This window comes from Aphidius gifuensis, linkage group LG1 (assembly GCF_014905175.1).
Source record: "Aphidius gifuensis isolate YNYX2018 linkage group LG1, ASM1490517v1, whole genome shotgun sequence".
Classification (NCBI taxonomy): Eukaryota; Metazoa; Arthropoda; class Insecta; order Hymenoptera; family Braconidae; genus Aphidius; species Aphidius gifuensis.
Window position 1 is genome coordinate 8,796,938 of NC_057788.1, and position 21,656 is coordinate 8,818,593.

The following is a 21,656-nucleotide window of genomic DNA, read 5'->3' on the forward strand; positions in this document are numbered from 1 at the left end:
GCTCGAATCATTTTTAAATAAAAGACATAACTTTGAAGGAAAATCCATTTATAGATTGAAATGGGACTGCAGTCTTTATACATTTCTAATCATCAACCATTGAGATTCACTCATTGGCCTCTTCGAAAATAGACTAATACGAAGTATAAGGTGTAAAATGATACCATTTGTACGATTTTTAGTTGCCTGATTAGCACCAATAATCAAGTCACTTTCAATATTATTACCTGTTTCCACGGCATAGATTTGTTCAAGATCTGGGTTATTTTTTATAAATTGAATAATACCAGCACTAGTAAGTTTCTGGCAATAAGAACAATGCAATTCTTTTAAGCATTTTAATTTAATTATAATATCGTCTGTAATATTAAGATCAATTATGTCTAGTATTTGTAAATTTTCCAAGTTTATTAAAGCAGCTAAAGCTGTTTCAGAAATAGCTTTGTGATTTCGAATTTGTAAAATTTTTAGATTTTTACAATTATTAGCAATTGCAATAATTGTACTATCTTCAAGATTTATTCCCTCACATAGGTAATTACTTACTTTAAGTAAATTAAGATGTTCAAGATATTGCAAATTTGATAACTCATCAAGAACAGATGGAGAAGAAAGTGGCCCACCATCAATAGATGGTACTAAATGGCTATCAGGAATTTCTAAACGTTTAAGTTTTTTACAATTGTTTGAAATTGCAATTATTGATTTCTCACTGAGGATAACGTGAATAAGCAATATTAAACTTTCAAGATTTTCTAACTCTGTTAACTTATTTAGAGCAGTTTCATTTATAATTTTATCAGGATAATGTATTTTCAAATGTTTTAAATTCTTGCAATATTCAACAATTGTATCTGCCAAGTCAGGCATTATATTACAAGTAATACCAAGATATTCCAAGTTTTGAAAGTTTATCCATTTTTTGCGAGGAATTTCAGCTATATCGTAAAGAGCAGGTGGCATATCAAGATGTTTTAGATTTTTGCATGTACAAAAAATAGTATTGAGTACTTTTGTAGAAAGGTTATTCTTCAGTGTACATGAAACAATACACGCCACGGCTAGTGTTAGGTCAATATATTCCAAATTAACAAGTTTATCAAATAGAAAAAAGCCTTCAGGTACATCATATAGTCGAATGTCAAGATAAACAAGTGTTGTTTTTTCTGCTATTTCTTGAAGAATCATGCTGTCTAAAAAACGGCAGCCATGCAATGTCAATTCTTGAAGATTTTTAAATTTTTTAAAAGTCTGAAAATAATAAAAATTTATTTATATTATTATTGTATTTATTCGATTGATATAACATTGTTTGTCACTGGTAATAAACAACGAGTTGGTATTTAATAACAACTTACTATAGAAACTATTTTTTTTGGGGCTACCCAAGGTGTAGAAATTAAATGAATTTGATTAATATCTTCTGGAAGACTATTAATTATTTCAAAACAATCAAGTGTTTCATCATACGGGTTTTCATTAGTCTTTATTATTTTAATGCATTTTAATTTATCCAATTGTGTAAATGCTTGAACAAAGTCATCAGCGTAATAATTTAAAGTATCGATGGAGAATTTAAATTCAAGGCTTGTTAAATTTTTGCAGTGATCACCAACAAATGACATGATTCTTGAATCACAAACTTTTGAGAGGGACAATTCTTTCAGATATTTACCACATCTTAATAATAATTTCTCAAGATATGATTGTGTCAACAAACGGTTATCATAACAACGTCCAATTGATAATTCACATTTGTATTTTTTAATGTCATACCAACTTATTTGACATGCCTCTTTCCATTTAGTACAAACTATAGAATAAAACGTATATCAAATTTAATAACTAATAATACAAACATTGATATTTTATTTAAAAAAAAAAAAAACATTATTTGGATAATAATATTGTATACCTTCTTCCATGTCTATTCTTTCTGGTATTGGCAACAACATGATGATTTTTGCTAATGAGTTGTAGTCTAGTGAGTTGATGACAACTTTTGAATCCTTGTCACCAACATCAAAGATTTGTTGGTCTTTTTCAATACATATCCTCTTTGCACTCATTATGAGTAAATACTAAAAATGCTGTCGTTAACGTCTTCAAAAACCTGAGATCTTTTTAATACAGAAAAATATGTTGTTGATTATTATATTGCTCTTTTTTTTTTATTAACAAAAATTCAAATATTTTTTTTAAAACAACTTAAAGGTTAAAAACACGTGGGTCACAATTTTTTTTTTTTTTTTTTTAATAATAGCTTTTTCTAAGCCACCTTCAGCATAATCTTTACCTGGAACTCCAGGTGGACGGGTCCCTGCAGCTTTTATAATTTTTTAAAAATTCGTTCTAGTCGATAAGTAAAATTCTACATTCGCTGTAAAATTCTAATTTAGAAGGCTACAGCTAGTAACATGGAACATTATACAGCTTTTTTAAAAAAAAAAAAAACTTTAAGATTACCTATTATTTTATACTTAAAATTATTCATCGCATAAAATAATTATTTCCATATTTAATTCACATTGAACAGCTTACTTTATTTAAACAATGAAAACACTGAAAAAAAATTTTTTTATTTATCTCTTTTCAAGTTTTTTTATTTATAAAATATTATCAATAAACTATATTATTTAATGGAATATTTTTTTAAAACTATTTTGCACAAAAATCATTTAAAACTATTTATTAAATAAATCAATTAAAAATACATTTTTTAATATTAATCAAACAATTACAATGTTGACAATAAAATAAATTTAAAAGTAATTTATTTTTTTTCTCAAAAGTGTTTGACTTTGACTTTGTCTTTAATATCATCAAAGTTGTCATGACATATATACAATTAAAAGTAAAAGATTATATAAAAATGGACAATTAATTTTTAACTTTGTTTTACAAAATTATTAACATTGACATTTAAATTTTTATGATTCCAAGTAATATATATAATAAATTGGTAAAAGGTATTTAATTATATAAAGTTAATCATATCCCTTACGAACTCTATAATTTTTGCTAAAATCATTTTTAAATTAAAGGCATAATTTTGAAGAAAAATTATAGAAAATCCATTTATAGATTAAAATGGGACTGCAGTCTTTATATATAGTCAACAATTAGCCATTGAGATTCAATCATTGGCCTCGTCGGAATTGGTCTGTTGAGCAAATTATTTATTGTTAACTGTAAAATGATACCATTTGTACGATTTTTAGTGGCCTGATCAGCAGCAATAACCAAGTCAATTGTAATATTATCTATACCCCAGACACTAATCTTTTCAAGATCTGGATTATTTTTTATAAATTGAATAATACCAGCATTAGTAAGTTCCTGGCAATTAGAACATTTCAATTCTTTTAAGCCTTTTAATTTGATAATAAAGTCGTCTGTAATATCAAGATAATCTATCTCTAGTTTTTGTAAATTTTCCAAGTTTGTTAAAGCAACAAAAGCTGTTTCAGTAATAGCTGTGCAATCTCGAATTTGTAAAATTTTCAAGTTTTTACAATTATTAGTAATCGCAATAATTGTACTATCCTCAAGATCTATTCCCTCAAGTGTGTAATTTAAGTTAAGTAAATTTAGATGTTCAAGATATTGCAATTTTGATAACTCATCAAGAACAGATGAAGAACGAAGTGGCTGATCACCATTAATAGATGATACTATAGTGCAATAAGGAATCTCTAAACGTTTAAGTTTTTTACAATTATTTGAAATTGCAATTATCGATTCCTGACTAAGCTTCATGCAAGGAATCAATAATAAACTTTCAAGATTTTCCAGCTCTGTTAACTTTTTTAAAGCAGTATCATTTATAATGATCGGACGAGGATATGAATGATGTATCCTCAAGTGTTTCAAATTCTTGCAGTATTCAACAATTGTATTTGCTAAGTCAGGCATTCTATTACAAGTAATACCAAGATATTCCAAGTTTTGAAAGTTTATCCATTCTTTGCGAGGAATTTTATGTATATCATAAGAACCAGGTGGCATATCAAGATGTTTTAGATTTTTGCATGTACAAAAAATAGTATTGAGTACTTTTGTAGAAAGGTTTTTCATCAGTGCACCTGAAGTTCCAAAGGCTGGTGTAAGGTCAATATATTCCAAATTAACGAGTTTATCAAATAAAAAAATTGTTTCAGGAATATCATATAGTCGAATGTTAAGATAAACAAGTGTTATTTTCTCTACTATTTCTTGAATAGTTAGGCTATCTAAAGAAGCACAGCTACGTAATGTCAATTTTTTTAGATTTTTAAATTTTTTAAAATTCTGAAAATAATAGAAATTTATTTAAAATATTATTGTTGTATTTATTCGATTGATATATAGTGCTGTTTCTCACTATGGTGATAAACAAAAAGTTGGTATTCAATAACAACTTACCATAGAAACGTCTTTTTGTGGGCATATCCAACGTTCAGAAATTAAATGAATTTGATTAATTTCTTCTGGAAGACTGTCAATTATTGCAGAGAGATTGATTATCACTTTCAAGTAGTTGTAATCCACTGTTATTTTGATGCATTTTAATTTATCTAACTGTGTAAATGCTTGAACAACGTCATCAGCATAACAATTTAACGAATCTGCGAAAAATTTACATTCAAGACTTGTTAAATTTCTACAGTGTTCACCAACAAATAGCATGATACTTGAATCACAAACATCTGAGAGCAATAATTCTCTTAAATATATACCACATCTTAATAATAATTGCTCCAGGTATGATTGTGTCAACAAACGGTTATCATAACAACGTCCAATTGATGATTCACATTTGTATTTTTTTACGTCATACCAAGCTAGTTGACATGCTTCTTTCCATTTGGTACAAACTAAAATAAAACATATCAAATTTAAAAATTAATAATACAACCATTGATATTTTATCAATAAAAAAAGAAACTTTATTTTGATGATAATATTCACCTTTTTCCATGTCAATTCTTTCTGGTATTGGCAACAACATGATGATTTTTGCTAATGAGTCGTGGTCCAGTAAGTTGATGACAACTTTTGAATCCTTGTCACCTTCATCAGAGGTTTGTCGGTCTTTTTCAATACATATCCTTTTTGCACTCATTATGAGTAAATGCTAAAAATGTTGTCGTTAACGTCTTCAAGAACCTGAGATCTTATTAATGCAGAAAAATATGTTGTTGATTTTTGCACTTTTTTTTTATTAACAAATAAATGCAAATATTTATTTAAAAACAATTTAAAGGTTAAAAACACGTGGGTCACAGTATTTTTGTTTTTTTTTTTTAATCAATAGCTTTCGCTCAGCCACCTTCAGCATAATCTTTACCTGGAACTCCGCAGGTGAACGCGGGTCCCTGGAGCTTTTATAATTTTTTAAAAATTCGTTCTAGTCGATAAGTAAATTTCTACCTTCTGTAAAATACAGCTGCAGTTAAAAAAAAAATTTTTTTTTTAAATCAAATTAACTGTAGGTATATATATATAGAACAATTATTATCTACAAAAAAAAAAAAATCTTAATTATTAATTAAAAGATTAACTATTAATTTATACCTAAAAATATTTATCACATAAAATCATTATTCCATATTTAGTTCACATTAAACGGCTCTATTTGTTTAAACAATAAAAACACTATAAAAAAAAATTATTTTATTTATCTCTTTTCAAGTTTTTTTATTTATAAAATATTATCAATAAACTATATTATTTAATGGAGTATTTATTAATTGAGAAATAACTTTAACTATTTCCATATTTTTTTGAATTTAATTTGCACAAAAAACCATGCAAAACTGTTTATTAAATAGATGAATTAAAAATACATCTTTTAATATTAATTAAACATTTAAAATGTTGACAATAAAATAAATTTGAAAATAATTTTTTTTTCTTCTTAAAAGTGTTTGACTTTTGAAAAATGTTTCGAGTAAAAGTTGTAGGGTTTGGAGGGGGACCCAGAAAAAAAAAACAAAAAAAATACAAAAAATTCAAAATGACGGAGTTTCAGGTATGAACAAAGTTTTTTCAAATGTATACTATATTTTTTTTTTGTACCAAAATGTTTCTTACATCAAAACTAACACTTTTTACTTGAAAAATTTTCCGATAAAATCACTTTTTTTTTCGGCCCAATTTTGTCTGTTGATGGATTTTCCTCAAAAAAATATGGCTCAAATTTAAAAATGATATTTGGAAAAGTTGTAGCGTTCAGGAAGACAAATACGAAATAAAAAAAAAAAATTTCAAAAAGTTCAAAATGGCGGAGTTTAAAGTATGAACATCTTTTTTTTTGAGGATAGGTGTAATTTTTTTTTACGACAAAATTGTTCGCATCAAGACTAACACTTTTTCTAAATAAAATTTTTTGGCTAAGTCCATTTTTTTTATTCATGCTTCTCACTCCGCCATTTTGAATTTTTTACCGAATTTTTTTTTATTTTTTCGTATTTTTTCGTAATTTTTTAAATAAAAAGTGTTAGTTTTGATGTAAGAAACATTTTGGTGCAAAAAAAAAAATACAGTATCTATTTAAAAAAACTATGTTCATACCTGAAACTCCGCCATTTTTAATTAATTTTTTTTATTTTTTTTTTTTTCTGAGTCCCCCTCCAAATCCTACAACTTTTACTTAAATCATTTTTTGATTGAAGCCATATTTTTCGAGAAAAATCCATTATCCAATTAAAATGGGAAGCGCTGTATATATTCAACAACCAACCGTTGAGATTTAATTATTGGCTTAGTAGAAAATGGTCTTATTACCGATCCACTTATTATTAGTTGTAAAATGATACCATTTGTACGATTTCTAGTTGCATGATCAGCAGCAATAACCAAATCAATTGTAATATTATCTAAACTTTCGATAACAATCTTTTCAAGATCTGGGTTATTTTTTATAAATTGAATAATACCAGCATCAGTAAGTTTCTTGCAATGAGAACAATTCAATTCTTTTAATCCTTTTAATTTAATAAGGAAGCTGTCTGTAATTGTATCTAGATAACTTACGTTTAGTTTTTGTAAATTTTTCATGTTTGTCAAAGCACAGAGACCTGTTTCAGTAATAGTTGTGCAATTTTCAATAGCAAAACTTTTTAGGTTTTTACAATTATTAGCAATAGCAGTAATTGTACTATCTTTTAGATTTTTTGCATAACGCAATTCTAGATGTTCAAGATATTGTAATTTTGATAACTCATCAAGAACAGATGAAGATAAAAGTGGCTCACCATCAATAGATGATACTATAGTGCAACCATGAATTTCTAAACGTTTAAGTTTTTTACAATTATTTGAAATAGCAATTATTGATTTTTCATAAAGCTTAATCCGAACATCCAACATTAAACATTCAAGATTTTCCAACTCTGTTAACTTTTTTAAAGCAGTATCATTTATAATGATCGGATTAGGATAGGAACGATGTATTTTCAAGTGTTTCAAATTCTTGCAGTATTTAACAATTGTATTTGCTAAGTCAGGCATTATATTACAAGAAATACCAAGATATTCCAAGTTTTGGAAGTTTATCAATTTGTTGCGAGGAATTTCAGCTATATCGTAAAGACCAGGTGCCATATCAAGATGTTTTAGATTTTTGCATGTACATAAAATAGTATTGAGTACTTTTGTAATAATCTTATTTTTTAGTCCAAATGTAGCATTATGCGTTAGTTCCAGCATTAAGCTAACATATTCCAAATTAACAAGTTTATCGAATAGAAAAGAGCTTTCGGTTATATCATATAGTCCAATGTTAAGATAAACAAGTGTTGTTTTTTCTGCTATTTCTTGAAGAACCATGCTGTCTAAAAAATTGCCGCCATGCAATGTCAATTCTTGAAGATTTTTAAATTTTTTGAAAGTCTGAAAATAATAGAAATTTATTTAAATTATTATTGTATTTACTCGATTGATATATAGTATTGTTTGTCACTGGTGGTATTCACTAACAGTTGTTATTGAAGTTAACTTACTGCAGAACCTTTTTGGTATGGCCACATCCAACGTCGAGAAATTAAATGAATTTGATTAATTTCTTCTGGAAGACTATTAATTATTTTAAATGGGTTAAATGTTTTACTATATAGTCCATCAGAAGTCATTATTATTCTAATGCATTTTAATTTATCCAACTGTGTAAATGCTTGAACAAAGTCATCAGCAAAATAATTTAAAGAATCGATGGAGAATTTACATTCAAGACTTGTTAAATTTTTACAGTGATCACCAACAAATGGCATGATCTTTGAATTGCAAACATCTGAGAGAGATAATTCTCTTAAATAATTACCACATCTTAATAATATTTTCTGAAGGTATGATTGTGACAACAAACGGTTATCATAACAACGTCCAATTGATGATTCACATTTGTATTTTTTAATGTCATACCAAGCTAGTTGACATGCCTCTTTCTATTTGGTACAAACTAGAATAAGACATATCAGATTTAATAATTAATAATACAAACATTGATATTTTATTAACAAAAAAGAAATTTTATTTTGATAATAATATATACCTTTTTCCATTTCTATAATTTCTGGTATTGGCAGCAACGAGATGATTTTTGCTAATGAGTCGTAATCCAGTGAGTTGATGACAACTTTTGGATCCTTGTCATCAACATCAGAGGTTTGTTGGTCTTTCTCTGCACATATTTTTATTGCATTCATTATGAGTAAATACTAAAAACGCTGTCGTTAACGTTTTTAAGAACCTGGGATCTTTTTAATACAGAAAAATATGTTGTTGATTATTATTGCTCTTTTTTTTTATTAACAAAAATCTAAATATTTATCTAAAAACAATTTAAAGGTTAAAAACACGTAGGTCACAGTTTTTTTTTTTTTTTTAATAATAGCTTTCTCTCAGCCAACATGAGCATATAATCTTTACCTGGAACTCCAAGTGAACAGGTCCCTCCAGCTTTCATAATTTTCTTAAAAATTCGTCGATCGATAAGTAAAATTCTACCTTTTGTAAAATACAGCTGCAGTTAAAAAAAAAAATTTGTTTTTGAATCAAATTAACTGTAGGTATAGAACAATTATTATCTACAAAAAAAAAAAAAATCTTAATCATTAATTAAAAGATAAATTATCAATTTATCACACGAAATAATTATGCCATATTTAATTCACATTACACAGCCTAATTTAAACGATAAAATACTAGAAAAAAAATTTTTTTGTTTATTTTGTTTGTCTCATTCTTCAATAGAATATTGTTGTAAAACTATTTTGCACAAAAATCATTTGAAACTATTTATTAAATAAATCAATTAAAAATACATTTTTAATATTAATTAAACAATTAAAATGTTAATAAAAAAAATTTGAAAATAATTATTTTTTCTTTTTAAAAGTGTTTGACTTTGACTTTCTCTTGAATATCATCAAAGCTGTCATGACATATGTACAATTAAAAGTAAAAAAAATTATTCCATACAAAAAATTATTCATGAAAGTATATAATTAATTTATAACTTTGTTATACAAAATTATTAACAATAACATTCAAATTGTTGATAATTAACAATGACATTTAATTTTTTATGATTTCAAGTAATAATAAAAATAATGTTTTCTACAATATCTTCACAATGTCATTGACTTGGTAACGTATTTTTAATGTGTTTTTAATAATTAATCAAAAAAAAGATATACTTTAATATATAATTATTAATTACCAATATTTAACAACTAACCATTGAGATTCAATTATTGGCTTAATAGAAGATGGTTTTATTACCGATCCACTTATTATTAGTTGTAAAATGATACCATTTGTACGACTTTTAGTTGCCTGATCAGCAGCAATAACCAAATCAATCGTAATATTATTTATACACCAGACATTAATCTTTTTAAGATCTGGATTATTATTTATAATCTGAATAATACCCGAATTAGTAAGTTTACAGCAAAAAGAACAATCCAATTCTTTTAATCCCTTCAATTTGATAAGAAAGCTGTCGTCTGTAATTATATTAAGAAGACTTACATTAAGTTTTTGTAAATTTTTCAAGTTTGTTAAAGCAACAAGAGCTGTTTCAGTAATAGCTTTGCAATATCCAATATCTAAACTTTTTAGGTTCTTACAATTATTAGCAATAGCAATAATTGTACTATCTTTCAGGTTATTTGCATAACGAAAATTTAGATGTTCAAGATATTGTAATTTTGATAACTCATCAAAAACAGATGGAGATAAAAGTGGCTCACCATCAATAGATGATACTATAGTGCAATCAAGAATCTCTAAACGTTTAAGTTTTTTACAATTGTTTGAAATAGCAATTATTGATCCTTCATGAAGCTTAATCAGATGATCCAATATTAAACATTCAAGATTTTCCAGCTCTGTTAACTTTTTAAAAGCAGTATCATTTATAATGATCGGATTAGGATAGGAACGATGTATTTTCAAGTGTTTCAAATTCTTGCAGTATTTAACAATTGTATTTGCTAAGTCAGGCATTATATTACAAGAAATACCAAGATATTCCAAGTTTTGGAAGTTTATCAATTTGTTGCGAGGAATTTCAGCTATATCGTAAAGACCAGGTGCCATATCAAGATGTTTTAGATTTTTGCATGTACATAAAATAGTATTGAGTACTTTTGTAATAATCTTATTTTTTAGTCCAAATGAAGAATCAGAGAACAGTTCCATAATTAAGCTAATATATTCCAAATTAACAAGTTTATCAAATAAAATAGAGCTTACGGTTATATCATATAGTCGAATGTTAAGATAAACAAGTGTTGTTTTTCTACTGGACTGCTGAAGAATGTAATGTCAAAAGATTTTTGTCGAAAAGTAGTAGTTTATTTTAAATTATTATTGTATTTATTTGATTGATATATAGTATATTGCTTGTCACTGGTGGTATTCAATAACAGTTGTTATTGAAGTTAACTTACTATAGAAACTTTTTTTTTTAGCCATATCCCACGTTGAGAAATTAAATGAATTTGAATAATTTTTTCTGGAAGACTATTTATTATTTCAAATGGATCAAATGTTATAGGACATGGATAATTATCAGAAGTCGTTATTATTCTAATGCATTTTAATTTATCCAACTGTGTAAATGCTTGAACAAAGTCATCAGCAAAATAATTTAAAGTATCGATGGAGAATTTAAATTCAAGGCTTGTTAAATTTTTACAGTGATCACCAACAAATGGCATGATCTTTGAATTGCAAACATCTGAGAGAGACAATACTTTTAGATATTTACCACATTTTAATAATATTTCCTCAAGGTATGGTTGTGTCAACAAACAATTATCATAAGAACGTCCAATTGATGATTGACATTTGTATTCTTTAATGTTATACCAAGCTAGTCGGCATGCCTCTTTCCATTTGGTACAAACTAGAATAATAAAACGTATATCAAATTTAAAAATTCATATAACAAACAAGAGATATTTCATTTAAAACAAAAAAAGAAACTTTATTTTGATAATAATATTCACCTTCTTTCATCTCTATAATTTCTGGTATTGGCAGCAACGAGATGATATTTGCTAATGAGTCGTAGTCCAATGAGTTGATGTCGACTTTTGGATCCTTGTCACCAACATCAGAGGTTTGTTGGTCTTTTTCAATACATATCCTCTTTGCACTCATTATATGAGTAAATACTAAAAATGTTTTCGTTATAACGTCTTCAAGAACCTGAAATCTTTTTAATACAGAAAAATATGTTGTTGATTCTTGCTCTTTTTTTTTTATTAACAAAAATCCAAATAATTTTTTTAAAACAACTTAAAGGTTAAAAACACGAGGGTATTTTTTTTTTTTTTTAAGTTATAGCTTTCTCTCGGCCACCTTCAACGTAATCTTTACCTGGAACTCCAGGTGAACGTGTCCCTGCAGCTTTTACAATTTTTCGAAAATTCGTTATTGTCGATAAGTAAAATTCTACATTTTGTAAAATACGTGGAACAGTACACAGCTTATAAAAAAAAAAAATGTTTTAAAAATCAAATTGACTGTAGGTATAAAACCTACTCGAAATTATTTATCACATAAAATAATTATTCCATAGTTAATTCACATTAAACAGCTTAATTTATTTTAACAATAAAAACACTTAAAAAAAATCTTTTTATTTATTTATCTCTTTTCAAGTTTTTTTATTTATAAAATATAATCAATAAACTATATTATTTAATGGAATATTTATTAATTGAAATATAATTTTAACCATTCCTATATTTTTTCAAAACTAATTTGCACAAAAATAATGTAAAACTATATATATCATGATTAAATAAATCAATTAAAAAATACATTTAATTAAACAATTAAAATGTTGACAATAAAATAAATTTAAAAATAATTTTTTTTTCTTCTTAAAAGTGTTTGACTTTGACTTTGTCTTGAATATTATCATCAAAGCTGTCATGACATATGTACGATTAAAAGTAAAAAAAATTATTCTATACAAAAAATTATTCATGAAAGTATATAATTAATTTATAACTTCGTTTTACAAAATTATTAACAATGAATCATTGTTGATAATTGACAATGACATTTAAATTTTTATGATTTTAAGTAATAATAAAAAAAATGTTTTTTACAATGTCTTCACAATACCATTGACTATTGGTAACGTATTTTGTATGTGTTTTTAATAATTAATCAAAAAAGAAATTAAATGAATTTGAATAATTTTTTCTGGAAGACTATTTATTATTTTAAATGGATCAAATGTTTTATTACTATGTGGTTCATCAGAAGTCATTATTATTCTAATGCATTTTAATTTATCCAAATGTGTAAATGCTTGAACAAACTTATCAGCGAAATAAGTTAAAGAATCGACGGAGAATTCACATTCAAGGCTTGTTAAATTTTTACAATGATCACTAATAAATGGCATAATAGTTGAATTGCAAACATCTGAGAGTAGAGAGACAATTCTTTCAAATAATTACCACATCTTAATAATATTTCCTCAAGGTATGATTGTGTCTAGTAATACATGGAACATTATATACAGCTGTTCAAAAAAAAAAAAAATCTTTAAGATTACCTTTTATTTTATACTTGAAATTATTCATCACATAAAATAATTATTCCATATTTAATTCACATTGAACGGCTCTATTTGTTTAAACAATGAAAACACTATAAAAAAAAATAATTTTATTTATGTCTTTTTAAGTTTTTTTATTGATGAAATATTATCAATAAACTATATTATTTCATGGAATATTTATTAATTGAGAAATAACTTTAACTATTTCTATAGTTTTTTGAAATTAATTTGCACAAAAAACTCTGTAAAACTGTTTATTAAATAAATCAATTGAAAATACATCTTTTGATATTAATTAAACAATAAAAATGTTGACAAGAAAATAAATTTAAAAATAATTTTTTTTTCTTCTGAAAATAGTGTTTGACTTGATTTTGTCTCGAGTATTATCAAAAATGTCATGACGTATATACGATTAAAAGTAAAAAATTATATAAAAATGGACAATTAATTTTTCTATACCATTTCTATATTTTTTCAAAACTAATTTGCACAAAAATAATGTAAAACTATATATCATGATTAAATAAATCAATTAAAAATACATTTAATTAAACAATTAAAATGTTGACAATAAAATAAATTCGAAAATAATTTTTTTTTCTTCTTAAAAGTGTTTGACTTTGACTTTGTCTTGAATATCATCAAAGCTGTTAGGAAATATATGTATACGATTAAAAGTAAAAATAATTATTCGATGCAAAAAAATTGGTCAAGAATGTATAATTCATTTTTAACTTTGTTCTACAAAATTATTAACAATGACATTCAAATTATTGACAATTGACAATGACATTTAAATTTTTATGATTTCAAGTAATAATAAAAAAATCGTTTTTCACAATGTCTTCACAATATCATTGACTATTGGTAACGTATTTTGTATGTGTTTTTAATAATTAATTTAAAAAAAGGTATACTTTAATATATTAATTATGAATATTCAACAACCAACCATGGAGATTCAATTATTGGCTTAGTAGAAGATGGTCTTATTACCGATTGACTTATTATTAGGTGTAAAATGATACCATTTGTACGATTTTTAGTTGCCTGATCAGCATCAATAACCAAGTCAATTGTAATATTATTTATGCCCCAGACACTAATCTTTTCAAGATCTGGATTATTTTTTATAAACTGAATAATACCGGAATTAGTAAGTTTACGGCAAAAAGAACAATCCAATTCTTTTAGTCCTTTTAATTTGATAAAAAAGCTGTCGTCTGTAATTATATCAAGACAACTTACATTAAGTTTTTGTAAATTTTTCAAGTTTGTTAAAGCAACAAGAGCTGTTTCAGTAATAGCTGTGCAATATCCAATATCTAAACTTTTCAGGTTTTTACAATTATTAGCAATAGCAATAATTGTACTATCTTTCACATTTGTTGCATAACGCAATTCTAGATGTTCAAGATATTGTAATTTTGATAACTCATCGAAAACAGATGAAGATAAAAGTGGCTCACCATCAATAGATAATACTATAATGCAACGAAAAATTACTAAACGTTTAAGTTTTTTACAATTGTTTGAAATAGCAATTATTGATTCTTCATAAAGCTTAATCAGATGATCCAATATTAAACATTCAAGATTTTCCAACTCTGTTAACTTTTTAAAAGCAGTATCATTTATAATGATCGGATTAGGATAGGAACGATGTATTTTCAAGTGTTTCAAATTCTTGCAGTATTTAACAATTGTATTTGCTAAGTCAGGCATTATATTACAAGAAATACCAAGATATTCCAAGTTTTGGAAGTTTATCAATTTGTTGCGAGGAATTTCAGCTATATCGTAAAGACCAGGTGCCATATCAAGATGTTTTAGATTTTTGCATGTACATAAAATTGTATTGAGTACTTTTGTAATAATCTTATTTTTTAGTCCAAATGAAGAATCAGAGAACAGTTCCATAATTAAGCTAATATATTCCAAATTAACAAGTTTATCAAATAAAATAGAGCTTACGGTTATATCATATAGTCGAATGTTAAGATAAACAAGTGTTGTTTTTTCTGCTATTTCTTGAAGAATCATGTTGTCTAAAAAAAGGTCGCCATGCAATGTCAATTTTTGAAGATTTTTAAATTTTTTAAAAGTCTGAAAATAATAGAAATTTATTTAAATTATTATTGTATTTATTTGATTGATATATAGTATTGTTTGTCACTGGTCGTATCCAATAACAGTTGTTATTGAAGTTAACTTACTATAGGAACTTTTTTTTCTAGCCATATCCAACGTTGAGAAATTAAATGAATTTCATTAATTTTTTCTGGAAGACTATTTATTATTTTAAATAGATCAAATGTTTCATCATACAAACCATCATCAATCGTTATTATTCTAATGCATTTTAATTTATCCAACTGTGTAAATGCTTGAACAAAGTCATCAGCAAAATAATTTAAAGAATCGATGGAGAATTTGCATTCAAGGCTTGTTAAATTTTTACAATGATCACTAATAAATGGCATAATAGTTGAATTGCAAACATCTGAGAGAGACAATTCTTTTAGATAATTACCACATCTTAATAATATTTCCTCAAGGTATGATTGTGTTAGCAGACGGTTATTATAACAACGTCCAATTGATGATTGACATTTGTATTTTTTAATGTCATACCAAGCTATTTGACATGCCTCTTTCCATTTGATACAAACTAGAATTTAACGTATCAGTAGATTTGTTAATTATTAAAAGAAACATTGATATTTTGTTTAAAAAAAAAGAATTTTTATTTTGATAATAATATTCACCGTTTTCCATGTCTATCCTTTCTGGTATTGGCAACAACATGATGATTTTTGCTAATGAGTCATAGTCCAGTGAGTTGATGACAACTTTTGGATCCTTGCCACCAACATCAGAAGTTTGTTGGTCTTTTTTAATACATATCCTCTGTGCACTCATTATGAATACTAAAAATGCCAAAATATCTTGCTTTTTTTTTTTTTTTAATTTACAAAAATCTAAATTTTTTATTTAAAAACAGTTTAAAGGTTAAAAACACGTTTTCTTTTCTATTTATTTTTTTCTAATAAAGAGCTCACGTGCTTACTCATGAGCTTACGACTCCCTGAGTCCCTGCAGCTTTTAAATTTTCATAATTGTCGATAAGTAAAATTCTACAAAATAATAGTCAGTAATTTCCCAGCTAGAAAGCGCTACTAAAAGTTTCTTAAAATCCAAGATGACATTATTAAATTAATAGGTAATTAATTTTATTGTTAATATATCAATTAATAAACAACTTCTTAAATTTCGTATGTTATAAACAAATTATTTAACTATATAATTTATTAAACTATCGCGGTTTTGGATTCAAAGTTTGGGCTGACATTCTGGAGCTGGATGCGCGCGATTGTCGCGAATGGCCGACACAAAAATTGACAAAAATCCAGCCAAGGATGAAGGATAACAATCATATCAAGACTGAATAAAGTGGCCAAAATAAGCCAAGGTATGTTGTTATTTCATTGATAAAAATATCATTATAAATAATAATATTAAAAATGACTACAACAATCAATAATAAACACATGTAAATTATTAAACAATTATCATCAAACTAAACCGGTGTTAAATATCATTTCGTCATTTTTTTTTTTTTTTTTTTTTTTTTCACACAACATTTTCATGGGGGTTGTGTGTGAAATTTCAATAATAATATCATTTTTGCTGTTTGTAAATTGATCGTCCATCAGACAATTGTCATTAATAATATTTCGAAATTTTTAAATTTATATTATAAAATAATTTATTCATTTGACAGTTAAATTTTATTATCATAAATTAAATACATTTTTTCGTTTAGCAATTATTTTTATTTTGTCTCGTATGAAACATGGTGACCACTGTGTCTTCGTTACCTGCTCCCATTTTTAGTGTGTATGTGTGTGAACTGGTTTTTAATTAGATGCCGATCATATGGGCGCAGCCTCTTTATTAAAATTTTTTATTTATTTATCTAACTACCCTTAAATTATTAATTTTGACAAAAAAAAAAAAAATCATGTTGATTTGATAAAAAACAAAAAAGAGGTGTCAAAAAGATTGATAGTTTTTTTTTTCTTTGCATTTGTTGAGAATGCTTCATGAAGCAAATTTTCATGAACGAATAGAAGGGTGTTGATGGCATTGTGTTAATAAAAAAAAAAATGAAATTTGTTATTGAAAGCTAAAATATAAAAATAATTTGTGTTGATTTGTTGATACTTGAATAATATTGATAATTAATTTTTGATAATAACAGCTGAAAGACATAAAGATGTCTGAACCAGAGGACTGTCCGGCTGTACCGGATAGTACAACAAGAGAACAACGCCTTGGTTTTTCTCATGGTGAAGATGTTTTACTTCAGCATAAAGATGGAAAATATTATCTTGGTACAATTGTTGAAGTTGATTTAACAAGAGATAAATGTTTAATTAAATTTTTGGATAATACATCAGCATGGTCATCTGTCAAGGATCTAACAAAACTAACAATGCTTGATTCTGATGTTATGTGTGTACTATGTAAAAAATCACAACCAAAAAATGACAATGATATTGTTGTTTGTGATAAATGTGGAAGGGGTTATCATCAACTTTGTCATCAGGTATTTATATAAATTATTTAAGTAATAAAAAAAAAGTATATAAAAGTATAAATTAATTAAATAAATATTATTTTAAATTAGCCACAAGTATCAAAAGATGATACATCACCAGATTCACATTGGATTTGTAAACGTTGTGTTGATAGTCAACCAAGAATAAGAGAAAGTAATGATCCAAAAAATTCAATGATAAAAGCAAATATACGAAAAGTTTGTAGTGGTAGAGATCAACCTCAACCACCACCAGAAGACATGACAAAACTTCCATATGATCCAAATATGTTACAATGGGATTCACATCATCGTGTTAATGCTGAACAAATATATTGTTATTGTGGTTTAAATGGTGAATGGTATACACAAATGCTACAATGTGCTAGATGTAAACAATGGTTTCATGAAAAATGTGTTAGCTGTTTAACTTATCCTCTATATAGTGGTGATAGATTTTATGTATTTGTTTGTTCAACGTGCAATAATGGAAAAGAATTTGTAAGACGTCTTGAAGTTAAATGGGTTGATCTTGTACATTTAATGTTGTATAATTTAACTGTATACAATGCTAAAAAATATTATGATTTGGATACTAAAATTATTCCTTATGCTGAAAAAAATTGGAATAATTTTCAATTACCATCTAGATTTCTTGATGTTACATCAAAAGAACTTAGAACAACAATATTATCAGTTTTAACTGATAATAGAAATCGTTTTAAATGTGGTAAAGAAATTAAAAAACGTACAACAATATGGGGTTTAAGAGTACGTTTACCACCACCATGTCCAGTTGTTAATCTTCCACCAACTGGTTTTATTGATGATGAAGTATTAAAACGTTGTTGGGGTGGTGTTAATAAAAGACTACAATATTTATCTCCATTATCTACTTCAATATGTTCAACTCTTTCATCATCTTCAGCTTCATTGGCAGTTGATAATCCTGATTCAACTATTCCTTCTCCATCACACAAGTAAAATTAATCAATATCTATTTCTTTTTTTTTATAAAAATAATAAATCATATTTAAATAATAATTTTTTTTTATTTTTAGTTTAATTAATTTACAAGATAATACAAAACAATTGACGTCATTTAAACAAAGCCCAGCTGTGAGTGTTGAAATTTCAGTAAATCCATCAGATGTTGTAGCACAAAATACAGTATTTGAAAAAACAATTCAAAATAATCATCAAGCATGTCCAAGTTTAACTAATAATCAGACAGATATATCAACTCAATCATTGAGAGAAAGGTTTGTTAATTTTTAAATTATTATTTTATTTATTTATCATGATTAATCTTAACCACATTGTCAGCTTTTATCAAACAAATTATCATTATTATCTTTTAAATTCTATGAAAATAACTATCGTTATCAAACAAAAGGTTTATATTTAAATTAAAATTCGGATTATTTAGTAAAATCTTGGTTTAATCGGTTGGATTAATTTTGATATCAGGTACAGTGGTGGTGGATTTGTTAAAAAAACTGTCCCATTTCCCAAATTAAGTTTACAAAAGAAAAGAAGATTGATGTCAATTGATGGTACACGTGATACAATGCTGAGAAAAAATGTTAAAATTGACCAAGCTGATGATGAATTGACCAAAGCACAAGAGGATCGTAAAGCAATATTTCGAAAAGCTAGAAAATTAGTTAAAAATGCAATTGCAAAGGTAAACATAAATAAAATTTTAATTAAAATATATTAAATCTTAGTTAAATAAACTAATAATAATTTATAATTTTATACAGAGTAAACCAAGAAGTCTTGATGCAACTGATTTACCACCAACACCACCAACATCAATATCAAATCCTCCAACACCACCAACAACATCAACAACATCATCTCTATCTTCTTCATCATCATCATCATCCTCTTCATCATCTTCATCATCATTATCATTATCATTATCAGCAACAAGTGAATTATCAGTGCCAAATTTAGTTGATTTACCAGCAACAACACCAGCAGATGAAACAAGTGGTGATGAAACAAGTTCACGTGGTACATTAGATTCATTTATACCACCACCAAAAGATTTTGAAGGAAAAAATAATCCATTTCGTAATCTTAGTGAATTACTTAATCCTGGTCAAGTTAATAATACAACAATTAATTATAATAATTGTCCAATAACATTACCATTACCATTAACACCTGTGATAACACAACAACCAATAAAAAGGCCAACAAAACGTCAATTATCAGAAAAAGATATTATTGTTGATAGTAATGGACAAGTTAAAAGACGTAGACAACATAGACGTGGTAGACCACCAAATTCACAAAATCAACATCAACAAACAGCAGCAAGTAAAAATGCTGCAATATTACCACCAAGAACAAATGATATTAAAGGTGAATTTGTTAGAAATTTAAGAAGTTCATTAAATAATAATAATAATACAACAACAAATAATCAAATTGGTAATTGTGTTAATTATGCATTAAATGGAAGAAGACTTAGACAACGTCAAAGTAATGATAAAATAATACAACAAGAATTACAACAACAACAACAAAAATTAATTAAAAGTGTTCCAACTTCACCAAAGTGTTCACCTGTTAAACAAAATGCACCAGATATTAATATGGATGATTTAAAATCATCAGTTAATATGTATTTTGGTGCTGCAAATAGAATTGCATCTGGTGAAAAATTTGTTATAAGAGCCAAGAGAATAGGTCCAAATGGACAATCACAGTATCTTATTGAATGGGAAGGTTTCAAAACATAACGGTAATGGATTTTATTTTTTTTAATTATTATTTTCTTATATTAAACATTCATTTTTTTGGCTTATGTACACAAAAAGTATTTGACAATTTAATCAAATACTACACAGCGTAGAAGTGACCAATTTAATTATATTTTCTTTTTTGTTTTTTTTTGTTAATTAAATTGAAAAATATGGACTGCTTAACAGATTTTTTTTTAACTTACTGCCGTTTATTTAATTAATTTACAACGTTTGGCTTTAAATAACTTTTGAATAGAAAAAAAAAAAACCAAATAAAAAATTATTCACTGTAAAAAATTACCGTCCACAAATTCATAAATTTAATTGAGAAAAAAAAAGTTAACGAAATCATTTTTTTTGTTTTTCCATGAAAGTAACGTTAGTTAATTGATTTTTATTTTTTTCTTTTTTTTTTTTGTAAATATAGAATAAAAGATGGGCAAATAACGTCAACTTATATATAAGCCGTGAATATAAATAAGATTAAATGTAATAAAATTGAAAAAAAGATTAAAAAAAAAAAAAGGCAAACTGATACTGATTTTAATTATACAAAAGAAAATCTTGTAAATTTTTGATTTTTTTTTTCTATATAAATACCAATAAATCAATATTTAATGACAATTAAAATAACATGTTGATAAAGATGAAGTGAAAAGTAATTTTTTTAGTAAAACTAAAGTTTATTTTTGAAATAAAAATAATCATCAATTAAGCTATGAAATAAAAAAAAATGTATTGAGTAACTATTGTTGATGTTATCGAACAAAAATATTCTGATAAAAGATCAACATTTAATTTAAAAATGAAATAATTAATAACTTGCTCATACAATAATAACTAAAACAAAATAATTAATTAAATCATCAAATTTTTTATCTGTATTGTAATCCCAATGTGTAATTAATTGTAACAAGTCAATGATAACAAAAAAAAATGTAAAAATTAAATCAACAAATTGTATAATTAATCATCTTGATTAGTGTCTTTAATTCTGACGTTATTTATTTTTTTTTCTCTATTATATTTAATTACACAAACAAAAAAATTGTACGATTATAATTTTTAATTATTTCTTGCACAAATCATTAACGAAATTTATCATTCAAAAAAATATTGTTAACATTCATACAGCGTCTCACAATGAGCTTATTAGGAAAATTATAAATTAAAAAAAATTTAAACAATAACAATAGTTATTGTCAATTTAAAAAAA

General features: G+C 25.7%; 2 protein-coding genes across 2 annotated transcripts; one reads left to right on the forward strand and one right to left on the reverse strand.

The window, feature by feature from the left end:
• Positions 1-75: 75 nt before the first annotated feature.
• LOC122847944 (F-box/LRR-repeat protein 3-like) lies at positions 76-16,969 on the reverse strand. Its single transcript, XM_044145802.1, has 8 exons — positions 16,960-16,969; positions 14,327-14,562; positions 10,018-10,332; positions 9,766-9,906; positions 8,911-9,004; positions 7,018-7,274; positions 6,769-6,936; positions 76-708 (listed from the first exon to the last, which is right to left on the reverse strand). The coding sequence occupies exons 1-8, from the start codon at positions 16,967-16,969 to the stop codon at positions 76-78; spliced, it is 1,854 nt and encodes a 617-aa protein (XP_044001737.1).
• On the forward strand, positions 16,308-20,965 carry LOC122847645 (metal-response element-binding transcription factor 2). The gene is made up of 6 exons (XM_044145451.1): positions 16,308-16,550; positions 17,343-17,690; positions 17,772-18,661; positions 18,743-18,943; positions 19,152-19,368; positions 19,448-20,965. The coding sequence occupies exons 2-6, from the start codon at positions 17,358-17,360 to the stop codon at positions 20,435-20,437; spliced, it is 2,631 nt and encodes an 876-aa protein (XP_044001386.1). The 5' UTR covers positions 16,308-16,550; positions 17,343-17,357; the 3' UTR covers positions 20,438-20,965.
• The last annotated feature ends 691 nt before the right edge of the window (positions 20,966-21,656 follow it).

Bases quoted from the DNA above. Each gene is read 5' to 3' on its own strand.
- LOC122847944 (XM_044145802.1), bottom strand. The intron at 9,907-10,017 runs GTAAGTCTTCTT...GGTATTATTCAG, and splicing joins AAAATTTACAAAAACTTAAT to ATTATAAATAATAATCCAGA. The intron at 7,275-8,910 runs GTAAAGATTATA...TTAAACGTTTAG, and splicing joins CTGTTCACTTGGAGTTCCAG to AAATTCATGGTTGCACTATA.
- LOC122847645 (XM_044145451.1), top strand. From the start codon at position 17,358: ATGTCTGAACCAGAGGACTGTCCGGCTGTACCGGATAGTACAACAAGA. The intron at 17,691-17,771 runs GTATTTATATAA...ATTTTAAATTAG, and splicing joins ATCATCAACTTTGTCATCAG to CCACAAGTATCAAAAGATGA. The intron at 18,944-19,151 runs GTTTGTTAATTT...TTTTGATATCAG, and splicing joins ACTCAATCATTGAGAGAAAG to GTACAGTGGTGGTGGATTTG.